The sequence below is a fragment of the Neomonachus schauinslandi genome, chromosome 12 (genome assembly GCF_002201575.2).
Source record: "Neomonachus schauinslandi chromosome 12, ASM220157v2, whole genome shotgun sequence".
Lineage (NCBI taxonomy): Eukaryota > Metazoa > Chordata > Mammalia > Carnivora > Phocidae > Neomonachus > Neomonachus schauinslandi.
In genome coordinates, this window is record NC_058414.1 from 90,350,172 (window position 1) to 90,365,211 (window position 15,040).

The window sequence follows — 15,040 nt, forward strand, 5'->3', positions numbered from 1 at the left end:
CAGAAGCAACTGTCAAATGGGGACACCTGGTGGCTCAGTCGCTAAGCATGTGCCTTCGACTCAGGTCATGATCCCGGGGTCCTGGGATCGAGCCCCACATTGGGCTCCCTGCTCAATGGAGAACCTGCTTCTCCCTCTCTCACTCCCCCTGCTTGTGCTCCCTCTCTCGCTGTGTCTCTTTCTGTCAAATAAATAAATAAAATCTTAAAAAAAAAAAAAATAAAACTGTGGAATGGACTACTGAAGAATCAGCTCTAGGGCCAGCAATATAGTCTTTGTGAAGTGGTTCTTTTGCATTTTTCCTAGTATTTTGCAAATATGAATAATTTATACAGTGAATACTTGTGCACACATAATTTTATGCTTTTGCCAATGTCACTATGGATAGATTCCTAGAGCAGCGATTTCTGGATCAATGAGTAAATGCATATTTTATTTTACTAGGTGATGCCAAATTTCCCTCCATAGGGGTGTACCATCTAGCATTCCCATCATCAAAGCATGAAAATCCCTGCTTCCTCATATCTCCATAGAGCAATTTTTTTTACAGTCTAATATGTGAAAAATAATGTCTCAGTTTAGTTTTAATTTTCATCTCCCTTATTATGAGAGAGGCTAAACAACTTTTAACGTTTAAGGGTCATTTTAATTTCTTTTAATCTGAACATTCAATTTTTTTAAGTAACTGTGTTGTTACTCTTCTCCAGTTTTTAAACACTGTTCATTCATTAGGAATACTCATCCAATTTAAACGTCTTAAATGTGTGTGTGTACACATATTTTTATTATTACTGTCTTTGGATTTTGAATATAGGAGAGTTTTCTTCTATATTTGTAAGGTCACCAACTTTTTTTTAACCTTTTAAGACTAGCTCCCCTCATTCCTGTTCTTGAAGTGTTTTCTTAGCTACTCAGATATTTTCTACATGGCTTTTATAATCAATTTGTCTGGCTAGAGGAAAAAAAAAACATACATCTTTGTTATGAGTATATTAAACATATAAAATAACTTAGGGTAAACAAGATGTAGTTGTAATTATTAGCACATTTTGTAATATTAGTTTGCAGTTTAAAAATGTTGATCACATCTTTTTTTCTGGTGTGATTTGTATATGCTGATATTAGGCACTTCATTTTCATCATGTTTTCCTTTTGACATCTCTCTATGTGGTTTGATTACAATCCTTTTCTGTTGTGCATATTTAAATAAGATGTTTTCTTGTACTTTTTGTCTGAGAAGGATTCTGTATTCAGTATTTTTGCAGAGGGTGGGAGTAAACCAGAATAGTTTTCCTATCTTCACTACTGGGGGAAGCCTCTGTTGTTACCATCAAGAATCCAAAAGTATGATCTCCCCATGAAGCCACTTCTCCAATTCTGAGATCTGCTTTCTCTTGATCCATCCCACCAGTAGCTGGAACACTTTTCTCCCTTGTTCTCAGTGTTTTACTCTACTCCCAGCAGTCTTTTCCTCAAAATATATTTCTGTTTTTATTGAGGTGAGTTTTTCCTAGATATTGCTGAGGTCCTTAAAGAATTACACTATCTCAAGGCTTGCTGATCTTCCTGCAGCCCTTAGGGAGTATTCATGGGCTTTTTGTGTTTACCCACATACCAGATGCTCCATTTCTCAGTTTCAGTGATTATCTTTAGATTTGCTTTCTGAGGCTTCCACTCAGATGTAGGTGCTCTCTTTGATGACTCAAGAGTTTTGGGGGAATTTCTGCATTCTGGGGACACTCTCTGGACACCAGAACTTCTCTATCTTCTCCATCCACAACTTCTACATAGACTAAATCTGAGTTACACAGGATCCTACATTTTTAGGGCATAAAGCCCCACCCACTAGTGTTCTAGGTTTCATGGAGTTTACTTTGTCACCAATTTTGTTGATGTTGTCTGTTGTCTTTTTTTCTTTTTCCATCCTAATTGCTCTCTCTCTAGTCTGAGGACATTTGGAAAGATTCAAACACTATATTGCCATCATCATTTTCTCTTTCTAGAAGTCTCTCATAAAATCTCAAGCAAAATGGTGTCAACCAAGAAAGAATTCACTAAGAATTAAAGTGGGCAGGGTTTTATTCGGGCAATTAGAATTGCAATTCAGGAAACATGGATTCAGATAGAAACCTAAATTTTGTTACAAAGAAGACAAGAGAGGGCAGGGTTATAAAAGTGAAAGGTTACAAGAGAAGTTCTCAGTCAGGTCCATTATACAAAATAGGAATTGAAACTAGGTTAACTGGGATGGTTGAGTTAATATGTGAATAGACTGAAATTTGTCCAATTGTGTTGGCTTCTTTCAATGGGAAGCTTGGGGACAATTCAGGTGTCACGGTGAGGAGGGAGTTAAGTCCAGGCTGAGGGCTTGCAGTTGGCAAACACTTCATGGTTCCTCTGATAAGACCATGAATAAGTTCTTTCTCCCTTATGATCTCCTGATCCTATTTTAAAAGAGATTCTTTTAACTAGGCTTGCTTGTTCCATTGTGAAATCTCCTTTTAGATTTCCTCCCTCTGATCAAGATCTTTCTTGACAAGAAAGCATCAATGATCAATCTTTTGGTTTTGGTCCCATTGTGTTGCCAGAGTGGTTAGTACCTGCTCTGGGTCCATCATGTCCCTCAGAGTGGGGAGTCTCATATTCTTACATATCTTTAAGCCTGGGACTGCATTTGAGTGACAAGGAGACATTTTTGGGAAAGGAGCTTTGGGCTACATCAGTTGAAGTGTCATTTTCTATTGTCAAAGCATAGAGCAGATGAGTACTCCTCCTTGCTCAGCTAAAAGATAATCAGGGACTATCTTATTACCAAGAACTTTGGCCAGAGAGTCTAAGGATCTTTGTGGGGCTGCGTTGCTTTAGCAGCAGATTCTGCAATAATTTCAAGAAATAAGAAGAAGTTATTCATTATAGCCTCAATTACATTTATACCTAACCACGGAAGTAAGGACTTACCAAAGAAGTGAATCCTGAATCATGAACACCTCCTGCTAGGTCCTTTCTAACCTAACAATATAAATTCAGGGATGGGAGCTGACCAATGACATCTCTTATTTTGCTTTTGAAAGTGAGGGGCAAAATTAGATTTTTCTCCTAGCCTAAAATAAAAGGTTGTTCTAAATTCCAGAGGTCACCTCTGCTTCGGAATGATCTGGGAGATAAAGACTAGGGTGTTACCTTTACAGGCCAATGCCAGAGTAAAGGAAAGGAAAAGAAGGAGAAAGGCTTTCATGTTTAGTTAAAGTATGAAGTCTTGATGCCTCGTCTTGGGCAGAAGCAGTCTACCTCAGTGTCAGCTACTTCTCTTCCTGGTCAATTTGATTTAGGGATCTCCAGCACCCGTATGGGACCAGCCTTTTTCAACTGTGAGATGTGTACCCAAGGCTCAATACCTTCTAGTTTTGCAGCACTGTCTGGTCAGGAGCATTTGATAAGTTTCCTTTCAATAGGGCTTGAAGGTTTGAAGACTGTCTTCCTCTGATGACATTTCTTTTTTTTTTTTAAAGATTTTATTTATTTATTTGAGACAGAGAGAATGAGAGACAGAGAGCATGAGAGGGAGGAGGGTCAGAGGGAGAAGCAGACTCCCTGCCGAGCAGGGAGCCCGATGCAGGACTCGATCCCGGGACTCTAGGATCATGACCTGAGCCGAAGGCAGTCGCTTAACCAACTGAGCCACCCAGGCGCCCCCCTCTGATGACATTTCTAAAATACCCGGTCACCATGCTCTGTAGAACAAAGTCTTGAGCATAAGACATTAGAGACTTAACAGACGCTGGCCATATAGCACAAGACAACAAGGCATCAGCGGAAGGTTGTATACGGATAGAATTACAAGGAGTTTGCAAGAATTCATTACGGTTCGTGTGATTTGTCCAGTGAAGTGAGAGCCTCCATCACTGGAGATTGTGGAAGGTGCATCCCAGGTGGGAAATACATTCTCTAGCAGTTTTTTTGCCACCAAAAGAACATCAGCCTTGCAGCAGGGGAAAGCTTCGACCCATCCAGAAAACAAACAAACAATAACAAGAACATCTCGATAACACACACTAAGTGACAGTTGAAGTCCAGCTGCAAGGTGTTCAAAGGGTCTAGAGGAAGGAGGTCTAAGGCTTCTGGGAACAAAAATAGCTTTTCCAGAATTACAGAATGCAGGATTCCAACAACACTGAGATCAAGAACTGAGCTGAGATCAAGAGTCAGATGCCCAACCGACTGAGCCACTCAGGCACCCCAATCCTTAGCTCTTTTTGAATAAAGATTAATTTTTCTGAGTAGTCAAAATGTGATAAAGTGTCACTGAATAGTGAAAAAACATGAAATATATATGAGAAAGTTATTTCAGGAGTTTGAAAAATAAATAGTAGCAGGTAGAAGTGGAAAGAAGAGCAGACCTCATGTACCACTGGAGTCCCTCAGTATCCCCCCATCAATCAGAAAGTGGGCACCAGGGTGCAGACAGAAAGAACTGTGGTACATCCAGACAATGGAATATAATTCACCATCAATACCAAATGAGCTACCAAGCCATGAAAAGACATGGAGCAACCTTATGTGCATATTACTAAGCAAAATAAACCAATTTGAAAAATCTGTACAAAATTCTGAAAAAAAACAAAACTTTGGAGACAGTAAAAAGATCAGTAGCTGCCAAGGATTAGGAGGGAGAGAGGGATGAATAAGCAGAACACAGAGGATTTTTAGGGTAGTCAAATTATTCTGTATGATACCAGTATGGTGGATACATGACATTATATATCTTTCAAAATCCATTAAGGTACAATGTGAACACTGAACCCTAATGTAAACTATGGACTTTGGTAGATAGTAATGTCAAACATGTACCTCAATTGTAACAAATGTACCACTCTTGTGGGGCATGTTGATAGTGGGAAAAGTTAGGGCAGTGGATGGGACCCTTCTGTACTTACTGCTCATATCTGTTGTGAACCTAAAACTTCCCTAAAAAATAAAGTCTAAGAAAAAACTCACTGGATGGACTCAGTAGCAGAATGGAGGGAAGAAGACAGAAGAAAGAGTTAGTGAACCTGAATATAAGTCAATAGAAATAATCCAATCTCAAAACAGAAATAAAAAATATTTTTAAAAATGAAAAGAGGAGGGGCGCCTGAGTGGCTCAGCTGGTTAAGTGTCTGACTCTTGATTTCAGCTCAGGTGATGATCTCAGGGTCATGAGATGGAGCCCCATGCTGGGCACCACGCTGGGGGTGGAGCCTGCCTAAAATTCTCTCTCTCTCTTTCTCTCTTCCTCTGCCCCCCCTCAAATAAATAAATAAATCTTTAAAAAAAATAAAAAGAGGAAAGTAGCAGAGTAGGGAACTCCAGGGTTCTGTCTTTTTATTAAAAAAACAACTAATGAGCTGTCAAAAGTGTCAGCCTCATTTTTTGCAGAACTTTGGAGTCTAGTCAAGAACTTAAAACAACCAGGGGTAAGCTTAGTGAAGAAAGAAGCTGCTGCTTTGCAGAAAGAGAGAGGGCTATAGTGGTTCAAATGGCCCACTGAACATCCCCCACAGCCCTGATCCATGGCAGCCCTGAGGACTAAGCCAACACTCCTGGTACAGGATGCTAGTGCCACAGGAAGCGACGGAGAGGTTACTCTCAAAGAATTGTCACTGTGAGTCCCAGCCTGTCTGGTGGCTCCGTGAAGGAACATGTAAGTGTTTGCTTTTATTTTGCCTGACTCGAAGCATTCTTAGGACAAAGGTAGCTGCCCAGGAGGCTTTTGTTGTGTGCATTTAAAGACAGAAATTTTAGGGGCACCTAGCTGGCTCAGTCAGTGGAGTGGGCAGATCTTGATCTTGAGGTCATGAGTTCGAGCCCCACGTTGGGTATAGAGATGACTTAAATAAATAAACTTAAAGAAAAAGAAAGAAATTTTGGCTCTGGCAGCCTGGGGTTAGTTGGGACAATCACCAGACTGAAAAGCCTGGGAAAGAAGAAATTGGGAAAGGAAATATGTGATGGTGGGGGGTGGGGGCACTTTAATCAAGAAGGCCACACATACTGTCAGGGCTAGGCATGTGGTCAAAAAAGGCCTGAGAAGACCCTCAGCTTTTATCTCTGACTGGCCTTCAGGCTCCATGCAAACTGGAAGCAAAGACTAAGGCAGCATTGTAAACAAGGTGGATAAGCATTAAACTGGTGCCCCGAAAAAGCCAATCTGCAAAGACTAAGAATATATATATATATATATATATATTTTTTGCTCCAAGCATTGAAGGAAACTGTCAAAACACCAAGTGACCATGACTACTAAGTTAGCTGAACATAGCTTTCACATAACAAATAGTACAGACTTGCCAAAAATAGTTTAGAGAAGTCAGTAAAAAAGGAAACAATAACAACCCACAAACAAGCAGCAGCAATAAACCCCGAGGAGGTGGGAATATCTGATTTCCAGAACTGTCACACTGTAATATTCAAAATCTCCAGTTTTCAACCAAAAACTTACATAGCATGCAAAGGAACAAGAAAATGTGGCTCATTCACAGGGGAAAAAAGGAAATTACAAGTGTCCATGAGGATGCTGGGGCATTGGACTTACTAGACAAAGACATGAAATCAACTCCCTTAAATATGCTCAAAGAGCTAAAGGAAGTCACAGGGAAAGAACTAAAGGAACCAGGAAAACACCATCTCACCAGATACAGAACATCAGTAAAGAGACAGAAATTATAAAAATGAATGAAACAGAAATCCTGGAGAAGTACAATAATTGAAATGAAAACTAACTGGGGGGTTTAACTGTAGATTCGAGCCCACAGAAGAATTAGGGAACTTGAAGATAGATCCATTGAGATCATCCAGTTTAAGAAGAAAAAAGAGAAAAGAATGAAAAAGTAAATAAACCAAACTTAAGACACCTATGTGACACTGTCAAGTACCAACACCTACATAATAGGAGTCCCAGAGGAAGAAACTAAAAGAATGTTTGAAGAAATAATGCCCCCCAAACTTCCCAAATTAAATGAAAATTATGAATCCAAATATCCAAGAAATTCATTGAGCTAAACACCAAAAAATTCAATAATAATAAAAATGGAGAAACATATACTAGCCAACATCTTAGCACACAAAGGTGTACAATAAGTATTTGTTGGATTGATTTACAAACGATGTTGAAGACTACTGTTGCCCATGTTCCACACTGCCCAAACCTACTTTAAATCATTGTATCCACTGGCTGATCATGTGTGTGTAAACAAGAATACAGTCCCAGAGAGAGGGCAAGTGAATTATAGGGAAACTTCCGCACATTTTCACCACCCTGAACACAGTTTTCTTTGAGGTCACCAGGTCCAAAACTCACATTTTATACACAGCACAATCCTTTGGAGGAAAATTATAATAAACATTTGTTAGTTGTTTCTCTACCCACTACTTCTTTCCTTTTCCTTAACAATCTCCAGATTCGGGCTCCTGGGTGGCTCAGATGGTTAAGCGTCTGCCTTCGGCTCAGGTCATGATCCCGGGGTCCTGGGATGGAGCCCTGCATCGGGCTCCCTGCTAGGCGGGGAGCCTGCTTCTCCCTCTGCCTCTGCCTCTCTCTCTCTCTCTCTCTCTCCCTGACTCTCATGAATAAATAAACATTTAAAAAAAAAAACAATCTCCAGATTCTGCCCAGATGAGATTAACCCCAACTCTAAATTTAGACATGGCTTGTAGTTGTCTGCAGGTGATCAATCTTATATTTCTGCTTTGACCATCATGATTGGCTTAGTGATGCATCCATGAAGCAAGAAAGGCAGTGGAGACCAAAAAGACCATTTCTAGGTTGCTGTGTGAGCAGTGGAGTAAATAAAAATCTCTTTTTTGTTGAGTTTGTATCTGCAACCATGTCACTCCAAGGACTGGTCACCATCCTTTAACAATAAGGGTGGAACCAGTCTGCTGAGAGAGCGAGGAGGCAGAGACATGTACTGGAAGGTAAGAAACTGGTTCCAGGCCACATCGCTTGTTCCTCTGACCCAGTATTTCTCAAACTTAACAAGGTAATAAAATCCCAGACCTCTTCTCATTTCTGCTGCATCAGAATCCCCAAGCAAGTTCTGGGAAACTGCTGTATTCTCACCTGAAACTAGCCCTTATGCCGAAGCTTTCAGAAATATGAACCAATAAATGTCCTTTACAATTTAAGAGAATTTGAGATCAGCCAGTTACTTGCCAATGAAAGCATCCTAACTGGCAGAAGCCAGCTAGATTGGTTTCTTTTTGCGTTTTCCCTCTTTCCTTTATAGAGAAATAAGCAACAGCTCTCAATGGGTTATGTTATTTACAGGCCTCTGATGAAGTTCAAAGAACAAGCTCAGGCTTTTCAAAACAACCTGGAAAAAAACAGGTTGAGAAATACGTCTGCTAATCTCTCTTCCCTCCCACCGCTCCTCCCTCTGGCTCTCCTTTCTTTGATAACGGGCCCGAGATCTTTTCAAAAAGGCTTCTCTAGAGGCTTCCAGAATCACTCCTGAAAACTGGAAACCCAGACTCTCTCCAGGATGTACCTGAGTACTACAAACCACCGCATTCCTCTGAGTGATGGAAACAGCATTCCTATCATCGGTCTTGGGACCTACTCAGAACCTAAACTGGTAAATTTCTCTCTCTCTCTTTCTCTTTTATTTTAATGTTTTGGAAACTTTCCTAGAGCATAATCTTTAATTCATTTTGAGTGGATTTCATTGACTTACTTTTTATAATAATGAGAGTAATCTCCAAGGAGTACTATTTGGCATCCTGAGTACTGAGCCAGAGGTTAAAACTGTATCAGTTTATAATTTAAAATTATCTTGGATTAGGAGATGGGACATTTCTTCTTCCTTTGCTGAAATTTAGCTGAATGCGGATTATTAGAATGAACTGAGTTTACAACTTGTGGGGTTTTTATACTTATATTTGAGAATTTCCAGTTCAGTCTAACAAACATTTCGTAAAAACCTCCGAGGTATGAAGCACTAGACTATAGAAGCTTAAATATGAAGAGAACAGTGTCTGTGCTGCCTAGGGATTAAAAATCAAATAGAGGAAGCAGACTCTTTAATAGCTACTTGTAGAACAACGAAGTTAAGAGTAAATGCTCTCCTAGAACTATAAACCATCTCTCTGAAAACACAGACAAGGGAATAGTTACATTTGACCTTCAAGACTGAGTGGGTTTCCATTTAAACACAGTTTCTACTTATAAGAAAAATATCTTTCTGCTTTCCTCATTGTAATTCAAATTTAATGCTCATTACCAGAATAAACAGTGGTATGTGTAGAAATGCTAGCAGATTTGTGTGATTGCATAGGAATGACCTTTGGAAAGCTGTGAGTTAGAAGGCAGAGAGGGAGAGCTGAGGCAGGACGTTTGAGGCAAAGGGGAAGTATAGAGGCACAAAGATAAATGATCTTTCTGGCAAAGGCCAAGCCCACCGTGGCTGGCACAAGGAGTTAGTGGTGGAGGCAACAGCAGCTGGCTCTGGAAATGCAGGTTGAGACTAGATCATAAAGGACCTTGAATACCATGCCAAGGAGTTGGAACTTCACTCTGTATAAAAGGAGGAATTATGTGAAGTTTGGAAACAGAGGAAAAGCATCATGAGATCAGTGCTTCTGAAAGATAACTCTGGGGCAGCATAAAGAATGGAAGGCAGAAAAAAGAAAAATAAGCCAAGAGTAGTTAACTCTCATAGCACAATCCCACATTCCACTGCAACTGCCCAGTCCCCTTGTTTTTGATAATGCAAAGGAAAATCACTGTTGGAACAATTACAAGGGTCTGAGTCATTGGCCCCTTCCTCTTCTTACTTTGCCCATTGTCTGTCTATGACCTCATTCACAATCTTGGCTCCAACCACATTCATGCAGAGACACCTAAATCTCTATTTCCTTTTTTTTTTTTTTTTTTTTGTTCCATATCCCCATACAACTGTGGACTGGCTTTATCAGAACCACTTGGGAATTTAAAAAAAAAATACAGGTCTTTAGGCCTCACCTCTGGTCTCCTGAATCTGGATCTTTAGGTGCAGAGGCTGCATTTAACAAGCTCTTTGGATAATTCTGTTGGACAGACAGTATGTACCCTGTCTTCCACAGACACCTCTTACTCAATATGACAAAACTACACTATCCATTTTAAAAACCTAAAAAAAAAAAAAAAAAAAAAAAACTACACTATCCATTTCCCCTTCCCCCACTCCCCAAAATACTTCTCCTCCTAGTAAATAACACTACCATTCTGAGCCCTCCAAGCCAGAAGTCTGAGTATATTCCTTCATTCTGCCCTCTTCCTCATATCTCCCCTTGTCCACATTATATCCAAATGATCGCTGTTCAGTTTATCTCAAAAATGGGTTTTCAATTCACACCCTCCTCTTTATCTCCTTTGTCACTGCCTTAGTTTAGGTTCTTAATTTATTGTTAAGCTATTCTTCCAATTTTGTCCCCTCCAATTAATGATCCAAAATGGGGCTGTCAGGATTTTCCTTGGACCTGAATCTGATCATGTCACTCCTGTGCTTAATTATTTCAATGGCTCTCTATCAATTATAGGGTAGGGTCCACATTCCTTACCTTGCACACTGAGCTTTCAAGGTTCAGTCAAGACCCATTTGTCCAGCAGAATCTACCACCACTCTTCCACCTTTCCCTCTGTGTGTAAAACATAACTGCCTAAGTTCCTTGAACAACTCTCCCATCTCCATGCTTGTGAACATGCTGCCTTCTACCTGGAACACCCTTTCTCTTGGTTTGTTCAGTTAGCCAACTTCTGCTCAACCTTCAAGACTCAGCCCAAGGACACCGCTCCTTAGCATCCCATCCCTCCAGCCACCACAACTTGCCCCTCTTGCATGTTCACATGGTCCCTTTTACTTGACTCTACTGTAGCTCTTATCACACTGTATTGTAATCCTTGTTTCTCTGTAATCTGCCTCACAAGACTGTGAAATTCATTATGAAAGAGAATGTCTTGTTCAGCTCTGTATTTCCAGGATAGTATCTAGTATGTAATGGGTATTCAGCTGATGCTTTCAAATTAATAAGTTTATAAAAGGGGATCTCTATGTTTGTGAGCATCAGAGGCTAGGGAGATGTAAATAGATACAGTAATAACAGCTAACATTTTGGGGACACTTAACATGTGCCAGGAACTCCTTTAAGTGCTTCACATTACATGTATTTTCTAATTTAATCCTCAAGACATTATGAAAGATATACCATTTAACCCCATTTATAGATGATAAAACTGAAGTATAGAGAGAGAAAAAATTGTCCCAAACTTAAAATGCGAGAGAACAGAGCTTGGATTTGAACCAATGTACTTTGGGTCCAGATCCAATGTTGTTGTTTTTTTTTAAAGATTTTATTTATTCATTTAGCAGAGAGAAAGTGAGTGCACAAGCAGGGAGGGTGGCAAGCAGAGGGAAAGGGAGAAGCAGGCTCCCAGGGGAGCAGGAAACCCCAAGCAGGGCTCTCTCCCAGGACCCTGGCATCATGACCTGAGCTGAAGGCAGATGCTCAACTGACTGAGCCATCCAGATGCCCCCCAAATCCAATGTTCTAATCCCTATACTCTATTGCCTGTTGAGAATATATCTAATGTCAATGAAACTGTGTATTTCTAACTATGACTTTCTATGTGTATTTCTATTTATGAAAGAACCTAGGAATATACATCCTGAAAGTATGTAGAATGTGTGTGTGTGTGTGTGTGTGTGTATCCTGAAACTCAGTTGGGCTCAAAGTGCTGTGCCTAACAATAAGTACTATTAAGTACCTACAATGTATCTAGTAATATTAAATGCTATAGGTTAGAGACATTCAAAATCAGTCATGTGTTATTTCCCCAAAAAAGAGTTATAATTCACTTCAGAAGATAAGACATACACCAATTAGACAATATGACAGAAGAATACTATGAGAAATGAAGATCATGCATACACCAACTACATTTGTGATCAGAAATATTACCAGTTGTAAAGTAATAAATGGAGTTATTGGGTATGTCTCACAAATCAGAAACTCTAATGTAAAGAAAAATATACCACATTTATCTGGAAGGTTTGTTGGGCTGCAGAGGGAGATGAGGAGTGGGAAGAATGGAGTATCTCATATAAAGCAGATTCATGGCTTTCTATTCCAAGGTATGGAACTGATAACTCCTTTATCATCTTCCCAGGACTGATGAGGCAGAGGCTAGAACTACCCGTGCCCAAGTCAGCCACCATGAAATAAAAGTCCTCAATTAGATTTAACTTCAGAATCAGAATCAAGGCAAAAATCTAATGCCAAAATTTAGTCTTCTCTACTTGGCATGCCTGAGATTATTTTCAAATCTTCACTCCACAACAAGGGGTAGAAGGTGAATGCCAGGCTGAGGTAACTCTTTAACTGAAATTCATTTGTGTTTTGTGTATGTGGTCATGTCAGTCAGTGTCTGTCCTGGGATCCTGTTCACTTTTTACACAGAAGTTAGAGAGCAGGAGAGTGCCAGGGAAAGATCTAGGCAAACCTTCAGGGGGAGAAGGATGGGAGCAGACATGAAAGGCCAAAGTAAGGAAGGCTAATAATACCTCCTCTGACCTCTGCCCCGTTTAGATTCCACCAGAGCATGTGGAGACAAGAACTGGGAAAGCAAGGGTGCCTGGGTGGTTCAGTCGTTAAGCATCTGCCTTCGGCTCAGGTCATGACCCCAGGGTCCTGAGATCGAGCCCCACATCGGACTCCCTGCTCCGTGAGAAGCCTGCTTCTCCCTCTCCCTCTGCCCCTGCTTGTGTTCCCTCTCTCACTGTGTCTCTCTCTGTCAAATAAATAAATAAAAATCTTTAAAAAAGAACTGGGAAAGCAACTTGGAGGAACAGTACTATGAAGTTGTGTGAGGGCCCCCAGCCCAGCTTCTCCTGGCTTTCAAAGATTTTTCTTTCTCTTAAGTGGGCCCAAATCTCTTATAAAGGTGTTTCATGCCTGTGGACTCGGAATTTGAGATGGAACCAGGACTTAGTATCACCAAACACTCTGTGCATTACCCCACCTGATGATAACTAATGAAAACTAACACGTGCAAATTATCCAGGTGACTTTTTTCCTTTTGAAAGCTTCCCAGAATGTTTTCATACAGGGATGCAATAGTCTATAATAGCTTCCCGACAGATTTCCCTACAGCTCCATCTGGGAATTTCTGACAGGTGACAGTTTGGGTCTTATTCCTTTTCTTCAGTTTTGATAGAAGTCAATTCTCTTTTTATGAACATCAGTCCATGGAGTTAATAGCCCATATTTATCAAAAACTGCAAGTAAAACTAAAAAATGTTACCAAATGTGCAAATGACACAAATCCAGGACCAATGGTAAATATTTTGGAAAATGGGCGATAATTTAGTTTGATAAATATTCATTGTGTGCCTACCACATGTGGGGCATTTTTCTAGGTAACACAGGGATTGAAACAGTGATCTAGAAACAAGGGATTTAAGTAGAGTGAAGGAGGACAGAAAAAGAGACACATATAACTAAAATGTAAGGAAAAGCTCAAGTGCTTTAAGAGAGATGACACTGGTTCAAAGTTAAAGTAGTAATGAGCAAATCCAGTTATGCGGTAGATCAAGAAACATCAAGTTATGGGGAAGGAGTGGTCTAATAAGTAAATTGGGGGTCATAAATGATCCAGTATTCCTTCCTGGGTGGTCCTCATTGAGATTTCTGTAGCTGCAAGCAGTTTTTACAGTCTGGAGAGTGAGCCAAAGGCTTTGTATCTGGGGCAACAGAGAGGTGAAGTCCAAACCTTTGATGAGTACCAAGGGGGAGCCTGAAACATTAAGTCCATTCTGCCCCTGAGCTCGAAGGGGATGGGGAGCACAGGCTTAGGACTCCTTCTCAGGATTTTGCCATCCTTTAAATATCCCTTGCTTTCTCCTCAATGCCCATCGAATCCCCCTCCTCCTCTCAACCCAAGGAACCTTGTTTCGCCTTGTTTTTATACCAGGCATGTTTATTATACAATGGGGACAGCAGGTTAAAGGAAAAGAATAATGCAATGACCCTTGTTAAAGCATGATAAGGGGAACTTTATTCACGGGCAATTGCTGTTGTGATAGGTCTAGGAACCACTGTGTTGGGATTTTGCAGGGGGCGGGGGGCAGAGAGGTTGAGCTCCCACTCTGAATACAGCATGGGCAAGTGGGAATTTATAGCCAAGGTCAGTGGATGGAAAATTACTGAGAGGAAACATCAGGGATAAGGGGGGATTCTTGCTAGCCAACTAGACATCGCCTGGGTGATGGTGGCAGATGAGGAACCTGATTAGACAGGGAGGAGGATCAGATATGGAGGGTGGGGGGTTGTTGCTAACCTGACTTATTAGGATTCTTGCTGAAGTTGGATGAGGCAAGGGCAAAAAATCTTTGTCAGAGGTGATGGTGGTTCTATAGCCTCTACTTAAAGAGACCAGGAACCAGGCAGGAAGCACAATTAAGTGTCCTGGGGAGCTAAGTCTATTTCTCCATTTTGTCCTGCTTTCCCATTCTGATAGCAGGCATGAGTGCAAGAATAAGCAGAACCAGAGATCCCACTGACCAGTCCAAGGATAGCAACTTTCTCCACTACAGCCGATTGTATGCATAAGCCAGGGTCCAGCATGGCCTGATTTTCTAACAGTTTTCAGAAAATACTATAAGTAATTATTAATTTCTAGTAATAGCAACTCATCTATAGTTTTGTAAAATGCTCTGTGGGCTAATATTCTGAAGGTCAAGAATTCAGTTGGTGTTTATTTTTACTATTAGTATAGTATATATCCTGAGTTCTTTCCAGTACCTGTGATCCCCTCACCCTCATACAGCTGCCACAGAAGCCTTGGCTTTCAAAAATCAAACACAAAGAAATGGCCTCTGCATTTTGTTTTATATATATATATATATATATATATATATAAAACACACACACACACACACATATATATATAGCACTCCTTCCATATATATATGGAATATGGTGTATATATACATACCATTGTATATATATATATATTGCATATATATAT

At 40.3% G+C, this 15,040-nt stretch overlaps 1 protein-coding gene across 2 annotated transcripts in view; it reads left to right on the forward strand.

Annotated features, from left to right (window-relative positions):
* Positions 1 to 8,433: 8,433 nt before the first annotated feature.
* The window catches only part of AKR1D1 (aldo-keto reductase family 1 member D1), a 44,904-nt gene continuing 38,297 nt past the window's right edge, over positions 8,434 to 15,040 (forward strand). Inside the window, exon 1 of one of the 2 annotated variants that reach the window (XM_021692811.1) lies at positions 8,434 to 8,612. In XM_021692811.1, the coding sequence (XP_021548486.1) occupies positions 8,520 to 8,612 (93 nt within the window). In that variant the 5' untranslated portion in view covers positions 8,434 to 8,519. The remainder of the gene's footprint in view (positions 8,613 to 15,040) is intronic. The other variant, XM_021692812.1, reaches the window with a different exon arrangement.